At 36.4% G+C, this 24036-nt stretch overlaps 1 protein-coding gene across 33 annotated transcripts in view; it reads left to right on the plus strand.

The window, feature by feature from the left end:
• The window catches only part of DLG2 (discs large MAGUK scaffold protein 2), a 981924-nt gene that overhangs the window by 641662 nt on the left and 316226 nt on the right, over nucleotides 1-24036 (plus strand). For all 33 annotated transcript variants that reach the window (XM_038135749.1, XM_038135838.1, XM_038135932.1 and 30 more), the window contains one exon: nucleotides 20450-20574. In XM_038135749.1, the coding sequence (XP_037991677.1) occupies nucleotides 20450-20574 (125 nt within the window). The remainder of the gene's footprint in view (nucleotides 1-20449; nucleotides 20575-24036) is intronic.

Below are 24036 nucleotides of genomic sequence, written 5' to 3' on the forward strand. Positions count from 1 at the left end.
ATGAAATTAATGATGGCTTCAGGGGTAGATGAGTTTGGCTGGCATTTAATCATATGTTTATTTTGTTATATAAATATATTGCAAGCCATTTTTACACAGACAAGTTTTTATAGGTTTGGTTATGTGCGTTCTCTCGTTTGCCAGCTGTTTTCCTGAGTTACACCACTCTTTCTCTTGAGTAATGGTTCAAATGAAAAGAAGCTTCTGATTTAAGAAGCTGAGAAAGACAAGACCATATCTTTCTGTGCACTTATACCAGAGATCTCTGAGGTGCTTTTGTAAAAAAGGATTTTCCAAGGGGAATTTTTTCAGAAAACTTTATCTGTGATACCTCCTACAAAACATATTACATTAATTATATTTCTGCTGATTTGACCTGAAAGTAACCTGCTTAGATAATAGCATTTCCCCATGACCATAAATTTGAAATTTTATTAGTTGTAATTTTTGCTGAATGTTATAAGAGTTTTTTTCCAATACTAGTTGTAGTCTAATGCCATCCTAGTAAATTTAAAATATATATATTCTTTACATTAATCTCTGCTTGATTTCTTATCATCAGCTATCCTGTACTCATCATACCTTAAAATAAGTTCTTATTTCAACCAGCAGTAAGAATACCATGCAGTTCTTTCTTCATACTTCAATTGCTTCCTAAGAACTGCTAAACTTGGTAGACAGATTTTTTTGCTTTTCTTCCCATACCTAGCTATCAAACAGCAAGCAATTACTGCTTTCTCTCTCCCTCTTTCTTACACTGTCCTTCTCTCCCCAGTTTATTGCATGTGATTTAAATGCTGATGTTGAGTTCCTCCTTTGGTGAAAGATGTGGAAATAAAGGTAGTATTCAGGATTGCTTCAGTTTTTCTTTGGCAATATGCCCTGCTGCCTGGGATCAGCTTGGATAAAGTGAAGACAGTGTGGTTCTTAGAGGAGGGTATTTCTTGCCTTGTCTCTTGTTATGCCATGTTGCCACTTTTTAGTGACTACCATGTTAAAGATGTTTATGGTCATAGCAACACCCATGAAGCCTCAACACAAAGTGGCTACTCTGAGGCTTACGTTTTTCTCCAGAAAAACCCTGCTATGAGCCCTTCCAGCACTGAGAATTCCATTCTTCATCCTTTTCTCTCAGCTTCCTGCCCTCTCATCAAGACATGCTCTCCTCCTTACCTTCTGTCCACTCTCACCTTCTTACTTGCTTTATTCAGTTTCCCAAAGACTTCCTCAGGCCTCTTAAGAGTTCACTTCTGTCTTCCTGTGTGCCTGTGTCTTCATAAATATCCTCTTTGTCCCTCTTTACCTTGTCTAATCAGTTCAGCCTTGTACAGCATCTGATATTCAACATCTGACCTATTTTGGGGAAAAAAAATCCTTTTCAGGAAAGAATAAGAATTCTCTCTTGGGAAATTTTATGAATATGGTTTTAAGTGTGTGTTTTTATAACGCAATCTAACCAGAAGATGTCCAAAGCAAAAAGACTTACAGACATCTTCATTGAATATTTGTTAAACCTAAGACTCTAAAATTTAACTTATTTTCTTAGATTCAAGTTTACTTAGCAGCATCTGAAGTGCTGATTAACTAGACCAAATGTTAGGTTCCCTTAGATTTCTGTTAGATTTAATTATACAGGGAGCGTAGTTTCTTACATTATTTTGACACTACAAGAAAGCCCGAATACATTAAAGTCAGTATCAGACAAAATAAGAAACCCAAAATAGTGTAATTACAGGACTTGTAGAGAGTTGAGAAACAGAAATATGGTGATGAAATGCTGAAAAATGTTCAAGAAAGCAGAAAAGTGGTTTTGTTTTGTTTTTTAAGAAAATATTATGAAGAAATAAAGAATCATGAGGTCATTGAATTGAAATAGGGATAGAACAGAAGTTTAGCAAAGAGCAAGACTGTATGGAGTCTAGAAGTGTTGCAAGGAGATAGGGAACTAATTAATTTACCTATTAGAAATGGTTTATACCTAGGTTTAATTTAGCAGTGGGCATTAGGACTGGGACTAGGATGGGATTGCATTAGGACTGAGTGGCTGCACTGCTGCTGGTGGCACACCAATGGGATATGAGCAGTAGGTGGACCTTTTTAGGAGCTATTAATCATCCTATTTTCACTTCAGTGCTGTGATGTGTACTTGGGCCAATGTGCCCCCACCAATATCTTTTTAGTCAAGGCGGTCTTGTACCTCTGATACCTCCTGCTATTCCTCACTTCTGCTTGAGCACTTCTGTTGGCTTCTCCATCCTCTACTGAAAAAAATCATAAAAAATAGCAAGAGATCTCACAACCTTGTTTTGAGCTATGAATGCAGAATGTGATCCAGTGGTTTTGATAGGAGAAACTTATCCTAAAATGGGAAAAGTAGCAGTTCTGAGAGAAGAGAGCCGGAGAACATGGTGATATATCCTATTTCATCAGCTTTCCTCAGCCAGGGAGAGTCCCTTGCAATGCCTCTGAAAGGTGGTCTCCCTTCTGTTGAAGAGAAGCTGAGTAAAGGAGAAAGTTGCCTGAAAGGTAAGCTCACAGTGAACAGTTGTAGGTGCACAGGATGCATTCTGGTGTCAGTTGTGCCATCTGGAAGAAAGACTGCCTTGGATTTTTTTAGAGTCACTCTGAGTTTCTGAACCTTAAGGGGAAAATCGTCATAATGTTTTCTTGAGGGACTTGGTCAAAAGAGCGCTTTGTTCTTCCAAAAGAGGATGAGATTTAACTGTAGGGTAACTGCAGCAATGCTAATGTAAAAAGAACACCATGAAACAGCCATGAAAATGTTTTAGTAGGTATCACTTGAAGGACGAAGTTCAAAACTAAAACCTGAAGTCCTAAATTACTTCTACAAGGTGTCAGGTAAGATTTCTATAAAACCTCAAATAGTGAAATAGAGCTGAAGGAATTTAGAGTGAAATAGAATTTTAGCTCCTAAATAAAATGAAAGAATCATCCTCTACAGGAAAAAAAAGAGAAAAATACTGGAAAATCATTCTACAATATGTGCAAGTGTTCTGAGAATAGATGTAGCAAGAGCAAGCTCAGACAAACTAATCTTCTGAGTTTTGGTGTTAGAACTATTATGCAGGATTACTTGATTGATTACTTTGCTATAAAGGAAAAATGAAAATAGCTACAGGCATGATATGGAAGAATGGACTGATTAAGCTGACACACTAATCTTTCTAATCACTGGGAAGAGTAAAAATTTTGTGAAGCCTTATCAAGGAAAATAAGCAGAGGTACAGACTAACTGTATACTACCAGTACTTTACCAATACCTTACTAACTAATCTTGAATTTTCTGCTGAGAGAGTAGGTAGGATACCTACTCTGATATATTCAGTGTAGGAGCCTGATCCAGAATCTTTTTACCTATGGAAAATCAATACTTATTCTTTACAGAAAAAGTACATGTGGAGTATGTTAGTACAGGATTCATTCCTAAAGATGGAATTCCTTCAAGCAGTTTCCCTGGAACATTTAGCCACCTCTGTGGAAGGTGCTCAATCTCTGAAAGCACTGGGCTGCTGCTTATTGCAGTAGAATATTCCCTGGCCACGTTTTCCCTGGGAAACACAGTCTGTTATTGATTTAGGTATTGTCATGGCTTCTCTAAGAAACTGGCTTATTGAATCTCTGTTGGGCAAGGGAGAGGATTTCTGGAAGTATAACATTAATGTGGAACCAGTACATCTCATTAGTTTGAATTATTTCTTAATTTTTGTTCATTTACTGACCACTTTAAATAGAACTGAATTTAATTTTTTTTATACTTGGCAAAGCTGGAAAAGAGGGCTGTTCTTTTTATCTATTTGTAATAACTGAACTTCATATGAAATCTGGAGGAAATCTTATATGTCCTCTGGGGTGTAATTTTTTGAGATAAAAAGGGTTTTATTCATCTTTCCATTTGCTCATATTCTTCCCGTTCAGTTTTATTTGGTCAAGAAAAAATAATCCCCCTCTCAGTACAGTACCTTGTTTGGAAAAGTTTACAGTGCAATTAAATGAGAGCCAGTGATCCTTTTTATATTATTTCATAAGTTGACACAGTAAATTTAAGTTTGAAAAGTTTTATGAAATATAGTTTTGGGATTGTTGAACAACAGATGGTGGATAAACACTCTACACTTTGAAATTTGGTATTCATAGCACTTGTTCTGTCTGAGCTGTGGGTTCACTCTCTCTGGATGACTCATGCGAAAATATGCATTCACAGATAATGCAGAACAAACTTAAGTTTAGATCTGAATTTTTGTGCTCTCCTGACTGTGTATCTAAATGTTCCTAATGAAGCAGTCTGACTTGCTGCTCTGTGTATGCCATGCTACTTCATTGAAAGCAAGATATTTTTGTTAATTGTCATAATGATTTTCATTTGTGTGTTGGCATTTTAAAAAAATTCCTGTTAATTAAGAATAATTGTGTGAAGCCAGGGTGACAGTGAGAAGATATTAATTTTTTCTTGTAAGTCAGTAAATTTAAAAAGGCATTCCTCAGTGAAGTAAGTGGTTAGTCACATGCTTGCTCTGTTTCATCAAAAAGTGCTCTTTATTCATTATTGTAAAATTTGACTGGGAAATAAATTTTTAAAAATAATTTAAAACAACTATTGCAGAAATACTTGAATTTAAATGAAACAGAGCTCTTTAAGCATCTTGTCTCAAAATGTGTATTAAGCATTTTGGGAGAACAGAGGGTGGATGGTGATAGCAGACATACAACATGTTCTGTTCTCTCTGTGGTGGTAGCACATGTGATGGTGGTGTAGGCTCAAAGATGGGACATTTTTTTAATCCGGCTTTTTTAGAAAGGGTCAAGTCAAATATTTTTTTACTTAAGTGCCCAAGCATTCTATTTGCCTGGTGAAATATTAATTTCCATGTAAAATGATATCTCTAAAATCTCAGTATCATGTTGCAGCTTTTGGCACAGATCTAACAGTTGCTTGAGGCATAGGTTGGATCCTTGTCTACTAGAGTCACGTGCAACACTTTTAATTTGGTTTCAAAAGCTTCAGAAATTTCTCTGATATTATTCCAAATCCTCATACTGTTTTTTCATTTGTTATTTCAATAGCATATCTTGAATTCTACAAAGAATTTCCTTGAAGCCACTTGTTGCATTAATTGTAATGCATATTGTGGCGTATGATTGTTTTTGTAAATTAATTCAGTATTGAGTAACTACATTTCTGTCTCACTGAACTGAAGTATTAATTGGAACTAGAATTTACTTTCTCTGTTTAGCTACATAATTATAAAATAATTTCTTTTTGCTGGTTCTATATTTCTGTGGCTTGAAAGTGTTAAATCATTACATGCATTGAAATAAATTATCCCTTTTGTACTGATGCATATAATTGTAGTAATTCGGAATAGGTGAAGCCTATTTCTGTGTGTTTATGAATCTTGAACAGGGGAATGGGACAGGCTAATACTTGCCCATCATTGTGTGACATTGTCCTCTTGTGCAAGCTCTATGTTGTAGGAGAGAAGGTTTTAAACGTTATAAATCTCAGTGGAAGTGACTGCAGGGAGTTATGGAAGTGAGTGGTGGAGGGAAATATCTAGGGGAGATTCATATGGATCAAGAGTCTGTAAATTTTTACAGCTGAATTGGCAAATGTCCCACCTAAATTTAAAAGGAATTAAGAAGAAGGTGTCGAGATAAGTTTTACTTGTATATACACACACTCTGGATTTCCAAACATCTCAAAAAAAATCTTTGCCAGATATAAAGGATTTTTTATTATTTAATTAAAATCTTGAGCATACCTAGTGTGCACTGAAACATTTCATGTATTGTTAAAGCAGTCACATAGCTTTCTAGACAAAGCTGAGGCAGCCATTGAAATGGATTGCTGCATGTAGAGCTGCTGTCCCCTCCTTCCTGTTCATGCATCCCACCACATCTGATTACCAAGAAAACAAATACAATTTTAAAGTTTTTTTCCTCTTAAAATCAGCCTTTAACAGCCATTTCATTTGGCAGTGGAAAAGCTGCTTGTTAACTCACTGATTTTTGCTTTTATTCAGAATCTAACCCCTTCTGATGGTACCAGCTTTGGCATAAAACAAGCATATGCATAACTTAGAGATTTTGGTTGTGTCTTAAATTACCACTGTGACAGTACATCCCACAGGCTTCCTCTTTCAAATGTTCTGTTCAGTGGTGAGATTCATTTGAGTACATGTATCCCACGAGTTTCTCAATAAAAAAAGTCCATCTCAAGATGGACTTCTGCATGGATTTTTTTTTTTTTGTTGTTGTCAGATGATCCTTTGGAGACAATGAAAAACCTTAATAGATACTAAAAAATAATATGACATGATGCTTACATTTTTCTTTGATGGATTTCTACCCTTCATATATATTTGTTAAGAAGTAGCTTACATTGCAACGGCAATGTGTAATTTATTTTCTAGCTGTAGAATTTTAATGCCAAATCTTATTTCAGCTGGAAAATACAGTCACTCCCTTTGCTTTTTAAGGAGGTTGCCATTATTAGTAGTAGATTTGTACAAATATACTTAGGCATGTAATAAAATTCTGACACTGAACAGAGGTTGTGAATTTTACAAAGTGTAATGATAATGTACTGTGGAAAAGGCATATGCATTAACGTATGTTTAATTTTAGATTACATTGATGCATATCGTGGGAATGGGGAGATGCTTAATGTTTAAAATTACCCTGCTTGTGCTTTGAATAGGATTTTAAACAAACCTAAAAACAAAAGAAAATAAATATTTGATGTGTGTTAGTGAAAATAATGCAGATTCCTGGTGTTAAATATTTTGGGACAATGCCTACCAACTCTGTAGTGAATTTCCAGGAGGAATCTTGAGAAAAACAAGCCAAGGTACCAGCAATGGTTTCTCCTAATTGTTTCCACCTTTGGCTGTATATAACAGATGGCAGGGTAAGAGTTGAATGCAGAACGTTCATCACCAACTTTTTTGAGGTATCTTCTTTTTTTACCTCTACTTCACTCTGACAGAAATTTTCTCTTTATATTTTCTTGGGGGAAATATGTCAAGTGGAAGGAACAGCATTCACAATCATAAGAATACTTATCCATGGTGTGGGAAAATGAGATTAACATGCCTCCTCAGCCTGATCTGTAACAAGGATTTGTCCATTATGAATGCCTACTTTTGCTCAGGTGTGTCTTTCTCCTGTTGGACCTGTTCCATTTGAATATACAATTATATATTCATTAGATCAGAGATAGTGTGCCTAGTGATTAGGGCACTCCTTTGAAATGTAAACCCCAGCGGTGCCTGTTCAGAGCAGTAGTTTGGTTCAGGTTTTGCAGCACAGATGAGTTCCTCATCACCGACCTGCTGGTTGTTCTGATCTCATTCTCTCTTTCTTGCCTTTTAAAACCCTTTCTTACCTCAATTTTCTCTCTCATTTTAGAGCACAAATTGCATGCCGGGCCTAAGAAACTATTAAATGAAGGTTGATTGCAACTCATAAATGTATGTGAAACATTTTGACTTGTGCCAATTTGCATGTTGATGAATTGCAATGCAGAAGTGTCTCTTTCTATACAGTATAGAGAAGAGGGTATGTGGCATGCTTACCCTAATTGAAAATGTTCTACTGAACATGTTTTAAAAGACAGGTAAAAAGGATTACACCTATTTTGTACAAAAAACCCACAATCATCCAAAAGAAGATAAGGTTCTTTCCTCATTCTTGCAGCTCCATATATTCTGCTGATGTTAAAAATCAGGATTTTAGGGGTTTTATTACTTAGGGTTTTAGTATTCTGGTAATATTCAGTGCTGTGCCTCAAAACCTAGTACAATTCCTTAGCTCTGAAAGGGATATGAGAATTCCCTCTCCTATAGGAGGAGTACATGGGAATTAACAAGTCTTGAAGTATAACAATAGTTAATATTCATGTTCATGAGTAAAACAAAGAGGGAAAGCTTCACTGCTAGGGGTACTTACAAATGCTGAGTTAGTAATAATTTTCTTTTGAGCTGAAATTGCTTTCTTCTCTATATTTTTCCAATGTTGTTGAAAAGTTAGCATGAGAGGCTGTAGTATCAGGAACGTACTGGTTATTTTTGTGACTATTTTATGAGTAAAATTTCAAACCCATTTGCACTGCTGAAGTATACTCACAGAGCCACATAGTTTCATTTTCTGAAGGGTTATTTTTTCTAGATTTTAGTTTGCATTGTTAGTTTACTGTCTGGGTGATATGTGGAATATGTTCCAGGAACACAGTAGAAACTGGGCTTTCATGTTTTTTTTCATGCTGCCAATAACAGGAACCTCAGTTTTATTTCTGATAGCTGTTACTCCTAAAATGAGTCAACAAGATGGGTCTTTAGTGACAAAAACAATACAGCTAATACTAAGGGAACCAGATCTGAAGTGTTAGGAACTAAGGTAAAAGACTGGTTTTTACAAAAGTGCTTACATGTAGCCTTTTTTCTTTTGAAATAGGTGGCATTTTTATCAGACATAAATAGGAATAGGTTTATTCTTTTGAAAATTCTGCTTATCAAAGTTGTTACTGTTCTTAAATATGCTTATCTGTGAGTGAGCCACATCTGTTTGACCCGGAGGCATCTCCGATTGTGGTCTTTCCATGGACAGTCTGAGATCGAGTGAAAATGTCTTTGTTGACTTTTACCTTTCTTCTTAAAAAGTGTGCATTGGTAATTTCTAGTCTAACCTCCCTTCTTCTGGTAGGAAACTTGGCTCAGCCTCTGTCTCTTTCCCAGCCTGCATTCCTACCACTTCTAAAAAAGAAAAAGTGGCATCTGTACAGCTGGAGAGGAAAGGACTTTCTTTTTCTTCCATTATTCACAAGACCATTATTCTCTGCCAGGGAATCACTGACAAATACCTTTAAAATAATGTTACTAAACTTGCTGTTACCTTATCCTAGGTATTTTTAATATGATTCAATATGATTCATTACCATGACACTTGTAAGAAGTAGGACATGGGAACTTGAAAATTCCTTTGAATTTCCAACAACAACAACAAAAAAAGATATTGTATGTTATTAGATGACTGCTTTGGGGTATGTTAGTCTTGATCTGTTGCACAGCATTGTATGTACTGGTTTATGTATGTACTTAGTGCATTGAGAACACGACCAAACATTTGACAAATGTTGATATAGGTAAAGGAACAGAGAATCTTATCTCAAATCATTTCTAGAAAGAAAGGAAAGCATTGCCTAAGGAAGTTTTTACCCAACTTTGGCAAACATATACCTGGTAAAAGATTCCTTTTCACTTCTTTCCCCCAGAAGGACACTTGTACGATTGATTTTTCTAATCTAAAGAATTGTGCATTTCTCATTTGACAAAATTAGTTTGTTTAGTTCCAAAGAACTGTGTGAAAGTTATACAAGGTGAGTTTCATCTGACATTTACAGAGATCATTTCAAAAAAGTCTCTGCACCTAAGAATGAACAGTTATAAATCTTGGAAAATTAATTTCTGTGGAGACATATATAAACACACAAAACATTTCAGTATCATGTTATTGTTAAGATAAAATTAAGAAGGGAAGTTTTTAGTCACTGAACTATTCCTAGGCTGGCACCAGATTTTGGAACATATTTTATATTTTTGACACCTGTGTTTTGTAGAAGCAGAGAATAATTCAGTTTGGAAGGATTCTGTGGAGGTTGTGTTTTCCAGCCTCTTTATCAGAAATAGACAGCTTTGAAGCTACTTTATGTTGCTCAGGGTCACAGTCAGGTTTACTAAGAAAAAGCAAAAAAACAGGCACTGAAATGAAATGTTACAACAAAATAGGGCACCACAAAAATATTAAAATGCTATTTAGATGTGTGTCTGTGGAAATGAACGAATTGCATTTTATTTATCCTTCTTTGTATTTCTTCTCAAAAAAATCTAGAATTGGTCATCATGGGAAATGCTTGAAAGAGAATTCTTGAGTGTTATTCAACAGATGAATGTGTTCAAAAGCTTGCTTTAATTTATATTAAAAAAGAAGTTTATGCTAAGCTCTGCATGCTTAGTGACTGGAGTAAGTGTTGGAAAGCTAAGTGGTGCAACAGCAAGAATACTCAGTTATTTGCCTCTGGAATTTGTGCTTGAACTTCTAAGCCCTCAGGGCCTTTTAATTCATTAATAGTTTACATTTTTATTCCAGATTACATGCCCTGAAGATCATGATTTTGAATAAGGCAGCAAATTAGTATTTTTACTCATGCGTTTGCTTTGGTGCGAGATTAATAAGAGTTGGGAAGAAAATATTATCAAAATCTTACAATGAGTGTAAACATTTCAGAGTTTTAACCTTAATGATTAAGCATATATCTATTCCAGTAAAGAAACATGACCCAAGAAACTGTTGAAATACGTGAAGATGCTAAACAAAATCCACCAATCAAACTGCAAGAACAACTAAATACACTCATTTCACATCTGTGAATATGACAGTCAAATGGAAAAGAACAATAGCTTAGACACTAACTTAGAATTTGGGTTTATTCCAGCACTTGTGATACTTCAGGGGTCTCAAATTCCCTTAAGTGCTTTGCACAGCAATGATGTAGTGATCGTGCAATCTGTCAAAATAAACCTATTTAGGCATGCAGCAGTTTTTCAACACTAAGACTTAAAGCTACAAACTGGTTTAACCAAGGAGTTTCCACATAATCTCAAGACATCCATTGGGGTTTTCATAATGCTGAATTGTTGCAGAAGGGGAAGAGAGGTGTCATCATTAGAGAGGACCTGAAGTCAGCAGTAGGAGTTTTCTTCTTTCCTTTTAATTGCTACCACTATGTGCTGAAGCCCTGTTGGTTTCCATGACTTCAATAAAATCAGATTTCTGTTCCCTAAGTCCTTGTACAAGATGTGACTGTCTACTTCTGTCATAGAGTTACATTTAAACATTAATTTCCCCAGTCCTAATTTCCTCAGTTTTTGCAGATAATTGCATTGTGAAAGTTTCAGTGACGATCCTGTCAAAGTTTTATAAGTAGCTTGCTACTTGAAAAAGCTTTGCTGTTCTTTCAGGTCTTTTTAGTGTTTTACTCTATCTCCTGTTATTTCCCACCCTCCTTATGTCAAGTTGCTATTATCACTTAGTGAGTGCTTTCCTTTCCTTGGTCTGACTATTTCGCTCTCTATTGTGTAGCCCTAGGAGATCAGGAAGCTCTCGGGTCTGGCTGATGAGAAGTCTACAGCTAGCCTGGAGTGACACCACATGACAAAGAAAGATAGACACATATATATATATATATATATATTTCTATCTCTTTTTTTCCCCCAAGTGAAGAGAAACTTTTCACTCCTCAAGAATGAAGCATTTCCCTGCTCCACTTTCGTGATGAAAAATTTTGAATATATCATTTTCTCTTACACTACTTTTCACATACTCGTCAGATGCTTTTTGTGACATTTGTTTGCTATTCCTGTAGCCAACTAAAAGAGGACATATGTTGCCTCACTGCTCTGTATGTGATAGAACAGGCAAGGTCATATTGTCCCATAATGCTGGAAAAGACAATTCTAACAGATACCACTGAAGTAGGACAAGAAACATATTTTAGAAAAAAACTAGGCATACATGTCTGTCACAGCCCAGAGGCTGTTAATGTAAGCTTAATAGAGATAAAATAGTGAAAACCCAACCTGGAGAGAATTTATTCTTTTGCTTCAATCTGTGTAGAAGCAGAGGACACACGATCACTTTCTCATGAGTTGCTTCACTTTGGAAGTGGTTTCTTTCCTTATCTAGATATGCTGTTTTACAGTGTTGTAGATTTCATGTGTATTATGAAAAACAAAATCCCTTGGATCATTTTTTGAAGTACATATTTTTTGAATGCCATACTTGGTCTGTGCAGCATTGAGAGAACAATATCACTCTACAGCTATCAAGTGAGAGTAAGCAAACGAAGCAGTTGTAGTCAAGTGTATTGTGGTTTTGTAATGAATGTGCTGAACCTGATAAGGGGCTTGAAAACAAATGGCATCGTGAGAGATGAAAATCTGTACCATATGGAACATGATATAACTGTGGAGTCTCAAAACACTGACTCTAGGGAGTGTGCCAGTATACGTGGGAGAAGTGAGAATTTCATGAATTATGTTACTCTTGAGTAGATTTGAAAGTAAAAAAGAGTTCAACAGTACTCTGGTAAATATGCAAATGTTCTTGTTCTCTGAATGAGACATAAATGCAGCTTTGATGTTTAGACTTTTGAAATGGGGGCTTTGGACAAAACACTGGAGAGGAGAAGTACAATACATTACAGCATGTGCAAATCCCTGAAAACGTCGGTGGAATAATTGAAGTCAAAAGACAAAACTTGATGTGTCAAGATTAGTGTTATAGAGTGGGAGACAGCAAAAAAGCCAGGCACTGTGTGGCAGAAAATGCTTTGGTTATTTAGTGTGTGTCACTCTTCCTTCAGAACCTAAAAACCATTGCTAGTATAATTGCCAGATTGTGAAAGAATTGCAGAGCAGAATCCTCTCTTAAAGATCTTAGTGGCTTGAGTAGGTGGGTTTAACAAGTATTTTCTATCAAAATCCTGAATTGGATGAAAGTACATTGTATATTATAGAATCACCTATTTGCTTCAGTGGGATGAAGCATTGATGTTGTCTTGGTTTGAAAAGACAGGTGTCTGCTAAGGAAGGTAGGAGCCTCCCCTGAACTGGAAACTGTAAAGCCCCTCCTTCCAAATTGTTATAAATTTGAAACTAAGAGGGGCTCTCAGGCAAAGTTATGGGAGCAGGAATAACATTTTTTGTTAGGAAGGAAAATAAAACATAAAATAAACAATGCAGTAATACAAAACAACACTGACAGTCAGAAAACGACCTAACACCCTGTTGGTCAGGGTGTTGGTAGCAGGCTAATTGAAATGATGGCTGCAGTCTTCTTGGAGTGGTAGGTGTGGTTCAGTTGAAGCAGTGGTCTTGTAGAAGGGTGTCGTTTTCTTCTGAAGATCTAGTGGAAAAGGCAGCTGTTCTTTTGGGAATCTAGTGGAAAGGCTGTTTTGGTGTCTTAAACCTCATATTCTATCTAGTTACGAATGCTTGGCTTTTCTTTCTGGGTGGAGCATCTCACAATGGGATGCTGAAATTCTTATCAGTCATGCAGTGACACTCAGTAGTCCATTAACAGCAGATATCTCCCCAGAGGGAGGATTGGTTTGTGGAAGAGATAAAGAAAAGTGCCCAATTAACAGGAAATTACTGCCACACCTCTTACAGATGGTAAATAGAATACACACATTGCCTTGCAATCTAGAACAAATGTGTTAAACTGTTGTTTGCAATGTGGCAGTGTGCTGTTGAACTGGGCATTGTTGAGTGACAGGTAACACCGCCACTATATATGTGATGTTAATCTAAGCATGGCTTAGTGAAAAGTAAAACAAACAAACAAAAAAACCCAAAAAACCAACAAACAAACAAAAAAAACCCTGTATAGATTCACTGTCAGGTGAATAAAGGAGAGCTGTATTTTTTAGGTAAGGAGTACTTTGTGGAGAAAAATCTTACTGAGCAAAGTCTGCAGAAATACTCCGATCTTTACAGCAATCTCACACCATCATCCACTCTTGGCTTGGTATATCTAGAGGTATTTCCTCCTTATAAGCATCTTAGGTACCGAATTAGGTAACCTTATCTGCTTTAATACAGAGAAAAAGAGACTCTTTTCAGAGCCCCAGCAAATCCTGGTCTGTATCTAATCATCCCATGCCAATTACGGATGGAGTTGTCAATCTTTTGTCTCATTTGTAGACTATGTTACTTGATTCACACAGCACTTAATGTTTTTTTCTCCTACCTCGTTCCAAAAAATCCGAATTCCCTGCAGTTTTCTAAGTTTCTCATTCTCAGTCTTATTCTCAGCTTTCATCTTCTTATGCTGTCACTTACTTCTTGGAGAAACCTGGTCTTGTAGAACAAGAGTGAATGTGATTTTTGGAAGGAGTTTTGGGGTTTTGTTGTTTTTTTTGGTTTTTTTTTTGTTTTGGTTGTTATTTTGTCTCATGGGAGAAGGTGTTGTCTTTTTCATCTGAAACAGAAGTATCCTGAGACAAGGACCTAAAGCCAAAGATGGTAACAACCTTAGCAAAGATTCAGATATTGGTGTTTTATAAAACAGTTTTTGTTCTTAAAACTACTCTGTGAGAGGTTAATTTTAGATATAATAAAAATTTACTGAGTAGTTCAGGCTAACTCTTTTGAATATCTGCGGAAAACAAATATTAGTTTCATATTTTATTTTTAAAAGAAAGTTATGACTTCACTTAAGCAGAAATGGGAAAGTTAAAAATTAGTGCAAAAAGATTCAAAAACTTCCTAAAAGGCATAACAGCAAGTTTTGAATGAAAGTATCTCACATTATGTTTCAAAGTGCGAGGGGATGTTTTTCCACCACCAACTCAGCAGTAGTTTATGAATTAACATTTCTTGCAGCAACATTTACTTAAAGGAGCATGCTACATTAGAAGACTTGAGTAGCAAAACCAAATAAATATATATATTTTTTAATAAAAGACCATAATTTCTAAACCAACACTATATCAGAAAAGTGTGCCTTACAGAGTGAGAAAGCACCCTGACACTAGTAGCCAAAGCTGAAAAGCTTTAGCATTTTCATGCATGTATGTGAAATTAAAAAATTCTAACGAATGCCAAGCCTACACTGCCTTCACAGGATGCAGCTTATCTTTGTGTTTAAGTATTTTGAAATTTTACATAAACAAGGTAAAACCAGCATTGCTTAGACTAAGGAAAGGTTAGTATTTTCTGAACCTAGAGATTATGAGTGCTCTTGAGAAGCTGAAGGATAATTCCCATTGTAAAATGCAACAGACCGCTTTTTAAGGAGCAGCAGTAACATAGTTGATAGGGTCTTTAACAATTGTAACAATGGAAGATGATAAAAAAATTAGTGTGTCTTTAGGAATCTGGGAATGAGTGAGCTATCATTCTGTGAGCAGTCTCTTGACTAAACTTGCTCCGACCAAACCTGCAAGTTTAGGCAGCAATTCATACTTTACAGAGATCTGTAAAAGAAAGTATTCCAGAAATTTGGCTGTGAACACCAGAGTGGAGATAGGAAGTGTGCAGGAAAAAAAAAATCCTTAAACTAGTGGGGAGAAAGAACCTAAAATTAAACACCAAAATTAAAAGATCATTTCAGTAATAGAGGCTTTGGGATTATGTGTTGTCATCTGAAACAGCTTTCAACCTCTAGAAAACGTTTTGGGAAATACAGTTACTCCCTCTGTCCTTTCACTGACTGATGTACTCTGAAACAGGCTTCCTGATGTGCTGTGGTGTCAGGGTGAGGTTGCAGCAATAGTTAAGTGAATTCTGTGAAGTTCAACTATTTTTTTTCCTTACTTGAATGCTAGAGATTTTCAAAATCATGTAGCTTCAGAAGATTTTGAGAAATTATTTTAGGTGCACTGAAGTAATTAACTCACTCAAAAAAGCATCTATGTGAGTTCTGCTGTCACCTTACTGATTAGAATTAAAAAGGAATTAAAATGGAGAACAATTTCCATGTGATTGTGGCATGCCCGTTTAATACAATAAAATACAAATCCCTTGTATTGTGGAGTACAATCCCTTTTTCAGGGAAGTCCTCAGTTTGCTCTTGATATGCATTTCTTTCTCCTTCTGGACTTACATTCTTCCAAGATTTTGTTAAAGACTGAGTGACTTTACATCAGTCTTAGTCAAACTTTCTTGAGCAGAAAAAAAGAGACAAATGAGACACAATAAGGACAAAACAATATGGAGAATTGTAGTGAAGGCTATCATCCATGCTGAACTGCAATATCATGGGAAAATAACTTCAGTAGCTCTTGGTGTCGCTAAACTCTTTTCCTACAGAAGAATGTGGAGCACTTCTGTCTACTACTGACAAAATAAAAAGGCTGCAGCCTTATGAAGTTGCAGCCTGATATATGGCTGCTCACAGAGGTGTGTAATGGGAGAACACAGGATGGAAGGCTAAGCCAGAAGGATAAGTCTCAAGGCCTTCTGGCTACCCAAAGCTTCTGGGGGTTCTTATTTATTTTTGTGATCCTTATTTGTAAGTATAACAGTCTTGAGGGAAGAGATTCATACTGGCCACAACTTACATGTTTTATTTTCTTTCCCTGACATGTGAATAATCTGTCATCTTATTCTGTCCCCAAGTGTTGTGTTTCGGTGCTGGGAGAAGGTGTAACACCATCATCTGCAGTCAGGCTGTGTGGCTGTCGGAGGTTGTCTGCCACCCCAGGGCCAGAAGAAATACAGCCAGGCCTCTTCTTGCCCAGGCTGAGCTATAAAGAATTCAGATGGTCCTTGTGGCATGCAAAGCCCTATTTGAGAAAGTCATAAAGGAGGCAGGCAGGTGTAATAAACCTCAAGATGAAGTGCTGACCTTCCCTTCACAGGAGAGCAGGAAGGCGGCCTCAGGGGCTGGGCTGTGAGAAATTGTTTTGATGTGGTAGTTTGACCTAATTTTCTGTGTTTGAAAAGTAAAGCTGAGCCAAGAGACAAATTTGAGCTTGGTGGTAAATCCCTGAGAAGCATGAGATATCCAGCATGAATAGGAGGAAACTCAGGCAATATTTTGTTTGAACCAAACTGGGCATGTTGTGCTATGCTAAGCTTTTTGTCAGTCTGTGTGCATGACTGGAGCCTTGCAACAAAAGGTGGGGAAGGTAGTAAGAAACTAAACTAACAATTAAAAAGTACATTCATCCATCTATTGCTGGGCAATTTTATGCAAATCTTTCTCATACAGTCAGTAAATAATTATATGAGGTTTTTATAGTAGTAGAAATTGAGAGCTTGGACAAAGACATGGAAAAGTTTAGGTTAAGAGATAATTTAGCTAATAAGAATTGAACACAAAATAATTTGGATATAAACCTTTATATAGAATCATAGAATTATGTATGTATGTATATATATATATATTTGGACATGCTAATAATGATGTTTGAGCAGTACCATTAAAAGTTTGTCTGAGGCTTGTTCTTAACAAGTTGTTGAAGTGTTGGGAAGTTGAACCTTCAACAAGTTGTTGAAGTGTTGGGATTTTTGCATAGATTTCTTCTGCTGAAGGATCTTGAAATAAAACAGACAAGCATTTTAAGGCCTAAATATGAATCTCAATTAAGAAGTATCAGTGGAGTATTCCAAAAGAGGAAGACTTTTTCTCCTCTCTATCAGCTGCTATTAGTTCTCATTAAGTATTTATCTGCATTGTCACCAGGCCTCTGAGCTCATTTTTAACTTGCTTTGTAAGCATCCAAGGGATGTAAGGCTTGGAGTAGAAAGAGTACAGCGAATTAACTTGACAGATATTTATGGGGAGCCACTCCCAAACATGAATCAGCATGAGAGAAAGCATGAATGTTCCGCCTTGGAAAATGCCATGGCTAAGTGATGGTTCAGTTGTTGTTTTGGGCTGCAGGATGGCATTTTCATTGGTTCACATGAAATGGGAGGGAGACAGATACGCCAAGAAAAGCTGTGAAGATAATTGCTGCACTTTTTTTTTTTCCTGGAATGGGGACAAATGAGGTGCAAAAACTAAAGGGTGGGGAACCAAGCCTTGTGGAAATGTTCAGGAAGCATTGCAGTAGTAAACAGTACTTACTGGAACTTGGAATTACAGCTTGACAAGAGCAATGAGATTTTAGCACAGCAACAATACGCTGGAGAACCTGCATGAATGCAGAGCATGGAGAGAAGCACGAGGCACGAGGAGAGATCTGCATGTCAGTATTGCTGCTCAGAACTGAAATACAGTCGCTTTTAACCAGAATGTTCCTATTGCATTGCTTTTCAAACCAAGGCTCTCAAAAAGCCATGAGTGATTGTAGCTATGCTTTTAGCCTTGTTGACTTTGATCTGAGGTACAAAGAAGATTTTTCCATGTAGGCAAGGCAGATCCTTCATAAACCATAGTGGGGGAAAAGAAGTGTAATTGCTCTTAGCTTTTGTGGCGAGTTTCTGGTGCAGTAAAGCCTTGCAGGGATGTACCTATTTGTCAAGGCAGCTCGTGCCTGACAGCTTGTAGATCCTGTTGATCAAGTCAAGGACTGCAGCCAGAATAATTGCTTGAAATTTTCTGGATACAGAAGTGCCAGTGAGGAGTGCTACCCTGTGCTTTTAAAAGGTTGCTCCTAAGGGGCAGAATCAGAACAGTCTTGCAGTATAACAGATGCACATTTATGGATAAATGTCAAGAATAGCAGTGATTCTCCTGAGAAGTGTGCAGCAGTGTTACCACATCACTGCTTCCGGCCAGCATTGCTGTAGCATTTTTTAGCTGTAAAATGTTAATGGAAAAAGATACAGTAGAAGGAAAAGAGCGCAGAAATTATTTCCTCCTAAAACATCGAATACATTTTATGTGTTGAACTGTGACAACTAATCACACCCTACATAACAGGCAAGCTTTGATAGTTTTTTAAAGCTCTTCAGATATATTTTTTAAAATTGTGGTGTAGCTGTTTGTATCTTGTGCTAATATTTATGCCCACATTTGTCCTTGTTACCCTCTTCTTTGCCTTTTTCTATCAAAACCAGGATATTTGAAAATCTACCTCTTTTCAGAAGTACAGATTACTGCATATTTTTAAAATCTCTTTGAAGAATACAACAATTTTATTTTTAGAGGTTTGTTGGGGTTTTTTTGATTGCAAATCAAGTATTACTTAAAATTTCTAGAAATTTGCCCTTTGTTTTACTAATGTTTAGGGATTTTATTTCAGGTTTCCTGAAGTATGTATAAGTAGTCTTCTTTCATGCTTGACAGTTAGCTTAACTAATAATGTGACATATAGAGAGGATTTCAGGAAAACACTCCTAAAATATTTAGAGAGTGCATGTTATTGTAAAGCATGCTGCATAATTAGGAATGTGTTAAAATATTGGGAGAACAGCCTGAATCTGAGATGATCCTAATGATGAAAGGGAGATTAAATCAAAGATTTATAATGCTGGCCTGGAGGTGTTTGCTAACTACAGAAAATATATACAGAGTGTTTCAGTACTATAATGATTTCCACATTATAGCTGGCTGAGAAGCATTGCAATATGTGCAGTCCTAAACCCATTTCCTTGGATTATAAATTAGTTCACAATTATATGCTGATAGCAGAGCTGCACATTGCGTGTTCGTCTCTTGGGTAATGGGAACTGCATCGCTTGTGAATGCAGAATACTGATAACAGCATTCAGAATCACATGCTGCAGGCAGGCAACATGTAGGCTTTCACACACAAAATGCATCAAATTGAGTGCATCGAAGTACAGTTGGAAAATGCAGAAGTGACATTTTATTTAAATTATTTAGAAATAAATGTATGGAGCTGCCATTTTTATTAATAACTTTCCTCACTGCAACAGAACTAGATACATGATCACAAGCAGCAGTAAAAGAAACAAACTCCCAATAGTCTGAGAAGCTAATGAAAGAAAAGTATTTTAGTGCCCTAAATATACTTCATTTGCAGTACATATTCTGCAATATGTATGTAGTTATATCACTGTGGTAAGTCTAAATACCTAACTGAAAATACTTTTGGCTGAGAGGCCCTTAAAGAAGCACGTATTGCATTGAATTTGATGGCATTCCCTATGCATCATGGGTTCTTAAACCTGCATCTACCTTTCTATAAATAGGAAAGAATCCCTTGGAAAAAAATTAATTCACACAGGAAAAAAACCAAAACACATAAGGTTGACTTATATAGAAAAGTGTTACCAATATATACTTCCAAAAAAGAATTAGAATCGTGGTTTTGAAATGTGTGTGAAAAACAGTGACTTAATTTGCAAGAGCATGTACGTGCGCACATATCTATTTATCTTTCATGATATTCTCACAAATAGTATAAACAATGTGAGATTATTGAATAGAGTCTTAAAATGTCTTTCAGAAATTTTGTCCTAGCAGATCAGTAGGATGGAAGAAGTACTCTTGTTTTGTGGATTTTTTTGTTTGTTTTTGAAGCATATCAGTCTTCAACAGAAACTAGTAAAATACTTCACTGTTTCTGTTTATAAATGACAGTCATTTTGAAAGTCCTTTTTCAAAGCTCTGAAATGTTTTTAGCCTCTAGTTCTCATTGACTTGGATGAATTAATATTGGAGTTCAGATGCTAATTTATGTGACTGCTTTTGAAAACAAATTTAGGTCAAATCCTGTTTCAGTAGGAGTATCCATTAACTCTGTCATTAGCTCCCGGAAATCTTTCTGTTCACAGCCTCTGTTTTTTGACTGACAGTTAATTTTTTCAGACTGAGTCACCTGCATTCAAGTATGCAGTTGCCAAATAGTGTGCTTTCTTTAAGAAGCAAGGTTCGTTTTTTATGCAATGCAAATGAATTCTGTAGAAATCTAGCATCTGAGTGATGGATTTACTTTTTATTATTTTTCCAGGGAAATTCTGGCCTGGGGTTCAGTATTGCTGGAGGAACAGATAACCCACACATTGGGGATGATCCTGGGATATTCATTACTAAGATTATACCAGGAGGAGCTGCAGCAGAGGATGGAAGACTCAGGTAAAAACAAGCTTATTACTTGTGTTTGGAAACAAAATGTGTAATTATTATAATTCTTCTCTGGGAGCCAGATGCCAACTGGACCTTTCATGGGGTCAGGGGAGGCAAATTACATGACTGGAGTCTCCTTTCTGCTAGGACAGCTGATTGAAGGAGCTTTGAGCAACTGAATAAGGGTAGTTAAATCCTGTATTATAGAGAACATTTGATGGTGCCACCTCCTTCTTAGTAGCAGGTATTTACTTTAGTGCAAAAGGTGAGATGGGGGCATCAGAAGGAACCCTGAATATCAGCATGCAAGTCTTCTCTGCCTGGCCTTTATGTGTTCATGGCTCAAGAACTACACATTGGTCTTCTACATTAAGCTATCAAGACTTCCCAAACTACAAAGCCATTTCTAAATAATCATAGCTATTTGTAGATGCTTCCTGTTATTTGGCTGCAGTAGTGGGATGTGTTTACTGCTGTTTCCAAACATTGTTTTGTTCCATGAGGATGTGGTGGCTCTGCTATATGTTCTGAGTCATCTCCAGAGTGGTCTGTTGCTTTAGAGCCTGAAACAAACATACAGATCACTTGATGGGGTTCTCAAATAAATGGCAGCATCTCCCTTAAACAAGGGGAACCACAGAAGTGCTTGTACTTGTCTTTCCTTATGGACCAAATGCAGAAAGGCTTCCATCTATCAAAGAAGCTGCCACCTTACTGTTGGTTGTGCAGCCTGCTAGTGCTCCAAAAAAGCTAATTTAACTGGAAAAACTTGGGATAAAATGTTGATGCTTTCATGGTCTCAGCACTGAAATCAGCTCTTAGAGCCTTTGCCAAAAACAGATGGTCTAAAATTCATAAAAAGTACCAGATGGTAACAACATTTTTTCCTGAAGCCTTTTCCTTTAATTCAAAGCTAAAAGTAAGGGGAATTGGCCAGTTTAATGAGCAAGTTTGAGATATTTCTTATGCTACAGTAATAATTTGATTTTGGAAATGATTTTTTTTTTTTACTATGATAGTGATGAGGAGTCATGGGTGTTGGCAGTGCCTGAAGAATTTAGTTTTAACTAATATTGCAGGTAAAAGGAATGGGACTAATATCATGTAACTTTATGACTAAAATGCAGCTATCTACCCCTTAGCTAGTCTCAAGAAAAACCTAAGCATTTCTAGGTTGTGATTCATTTCACCCTAAAGTCAATGCCTAAAATAGAACAGAATAATGAAAGAGCCAATATTTTCATTGGTGACTCAAATGAAAAGGAGTTTCTTTGCCTAGTCCAGCTGTATTGATCTGTACTGTACATGTCTGCACTGGGGTAGATGAGCTTCATGGAAAACACAGCATAAAGAAACAGCAGTGTTTGGAAATCATGCTATAGAAATAGACATGATGAACAACATAAAGGGGTTTTAAACCTGAAACTGCCTTTCTACTGAAAAAAAAAATTCCTTGCAAAAAGCAATGGTATCATTTTATAAGAATTTTTAATTACATATGAAAACTTTTTTAGTTTAAGCTATTAAGACAGAAGCAATTGCAGTATTCTGCTATCTTTGTAAAAAAATCAAATATTTCATAACTCATCCCTGTATTAAATAACTATTGTAGATTTAACTCATGATTATTTCTGTGTTTTAAACATCTTGGAAAGACCTTCTAAACCCACAAAAAGTAGCATACTAAGGAATTCATTAATAATTTTTAAGATTAGATGTGGCAAATTTTGTGTTTTGTAATAGAAGTTTAGCAGTACAAGTATAATTATCTTATTACTAAGACTTATATAATGTTTTAAGCATGTACTTGGTATGGTCATTCTTCCTACTCTCAGATTTTAGAAAGATTCCTCTTTTCCTTGTTTTATCTGGCAAATAGGTTTCACTTTGTTGCAAAGTCACAATTCTGTCACTTCTTAGGAACACCTGAAAATGTAGTTATCATTGGTCATTACTGATATGCCACTGAAGGGCCATATCCTGGGTCAGTCTTCACTGACTTACACGATAATTAATTTTTTATAACAGCGGGTTTGTGATCTAGGGTCGCTCTATAGGAACAAAAGCTTAACAGCATGCAGTATCAACTACTAAGGGTAGTGATAACATAGGTTTCTTAGCAAAAGCCCAATTTTTAATTACTTTTCCTTCTTGAAAAGACAAGTTTGAAAATGAGAGTTTTAAAAGGTCTTAGGATATAAAAAAGTAACTAAACCAATCTTGTATAGAACAAGAATTCAAATCTTATATTTTATACCAATCACTTGGTCACAGGAATCTTACTGAACCTGTGATACTAAAGTCATTTATTGCATATGTGACAAAATATGAATGAGTTAATTTACAGGACTGTGACATAGATTTGAGCTTGACTTTCAAGAGTTCATGTTGTACCAGGGGTTATTTTGGTATTTAAGCCTGAGCTGTACTCAAGAGGAAAGAGGGTTGGTACGAGGGCTGAGTCCAAGGGAAGAAATTGGCTGTGCCTGGGAGGATGCATATTGCCCTGGTTAGCTGCCCAGACCTGTGCCTGTTTCCTTCATTCTTTCTTCTAGGAAACTGATTTCCAGTCTCTTCCCATTTGTGAACCTATCAATTGTTTTTCCTTGAGAGCATGGACATTTGTAAGGAGAACTTCAACAGGTTGAGAAAATCAGATCAATTGAGAATTTCCTTTGGCAGACCAATCAGAAACAGCACTGGTAGCCCCAGCTAGCTGAATATCATAGGTTAAAATGTTCTAAGGCTGTGCATTGATCTTCTCTCATTAGTTGATGTATCTTTCCTTTTCTTTAATTACTGACTGCTAGGAGATTTTGTGTTGTAAAACTACAGCATTTTTAAGGCATGTTGTGTTGCTCTGCCATCACCCTGCCAGTTCTCCCCATTGGATTTCCCTCCTGCCCTCAGCTCTCAAAGTGATTTGGTGTGAGGAAAGGAACATTATACACATGCTAATGGCAGGAGACAAGAAGCAAAATAACTTGCTTTCAGTCATCCAGTAAATCAGGGAGAAAGCTTGGAATAGAGTAGTGATTCCTTCTCTCATGTTTCTGTGCCTTAAAGGCTTCAGTTAAATGCCTACCAGCAAAGGCTCTAAACAAATTAGATTGGTATTCTCTTCAGTTGTCAACTAACCCACTGTGAAGTGTCGAAGATTATAAATTTAGGTAGCTATATGTAGCGACAGAGGAACTCTGAAGACCCTTTCTCATGAATATTTGTGTGTGTGGGGGGGGGGATTGTGTTCTGATCAAAATTTTAAAATAAGTCTGTGTTTCACTAAAATGAAACAGAGAGGAAAAATTGTGATTTCATGCTATTAATTCAAAGCTTGAAAACTGGAATTGAAAAACACTGAAGCCCAGATCTTTCCAGCAGCAGGCACACAGTTGTTGCCCATTGGTGTCCATTTGTAGCTCTAGATTGCTTGCTAAAAACTGAATTGAGAGTGATGCTGTGAGGCCTTTT

Source organism: Motacilla alba, chromosome 1 (genome assembly GCF_015832195.1).
Source record: "Motacilla alba alba isolate MOTALB_02 chromosome 1, Motacilla_alba_V1.0_pri, whole genome shotgun sequence".
Taxonomy (NCBI): Eukaryota; Metazoa; Chordata; class Aves; order Passeriformes; family Motacillidae; genus Motacilla; species Motacilla alba.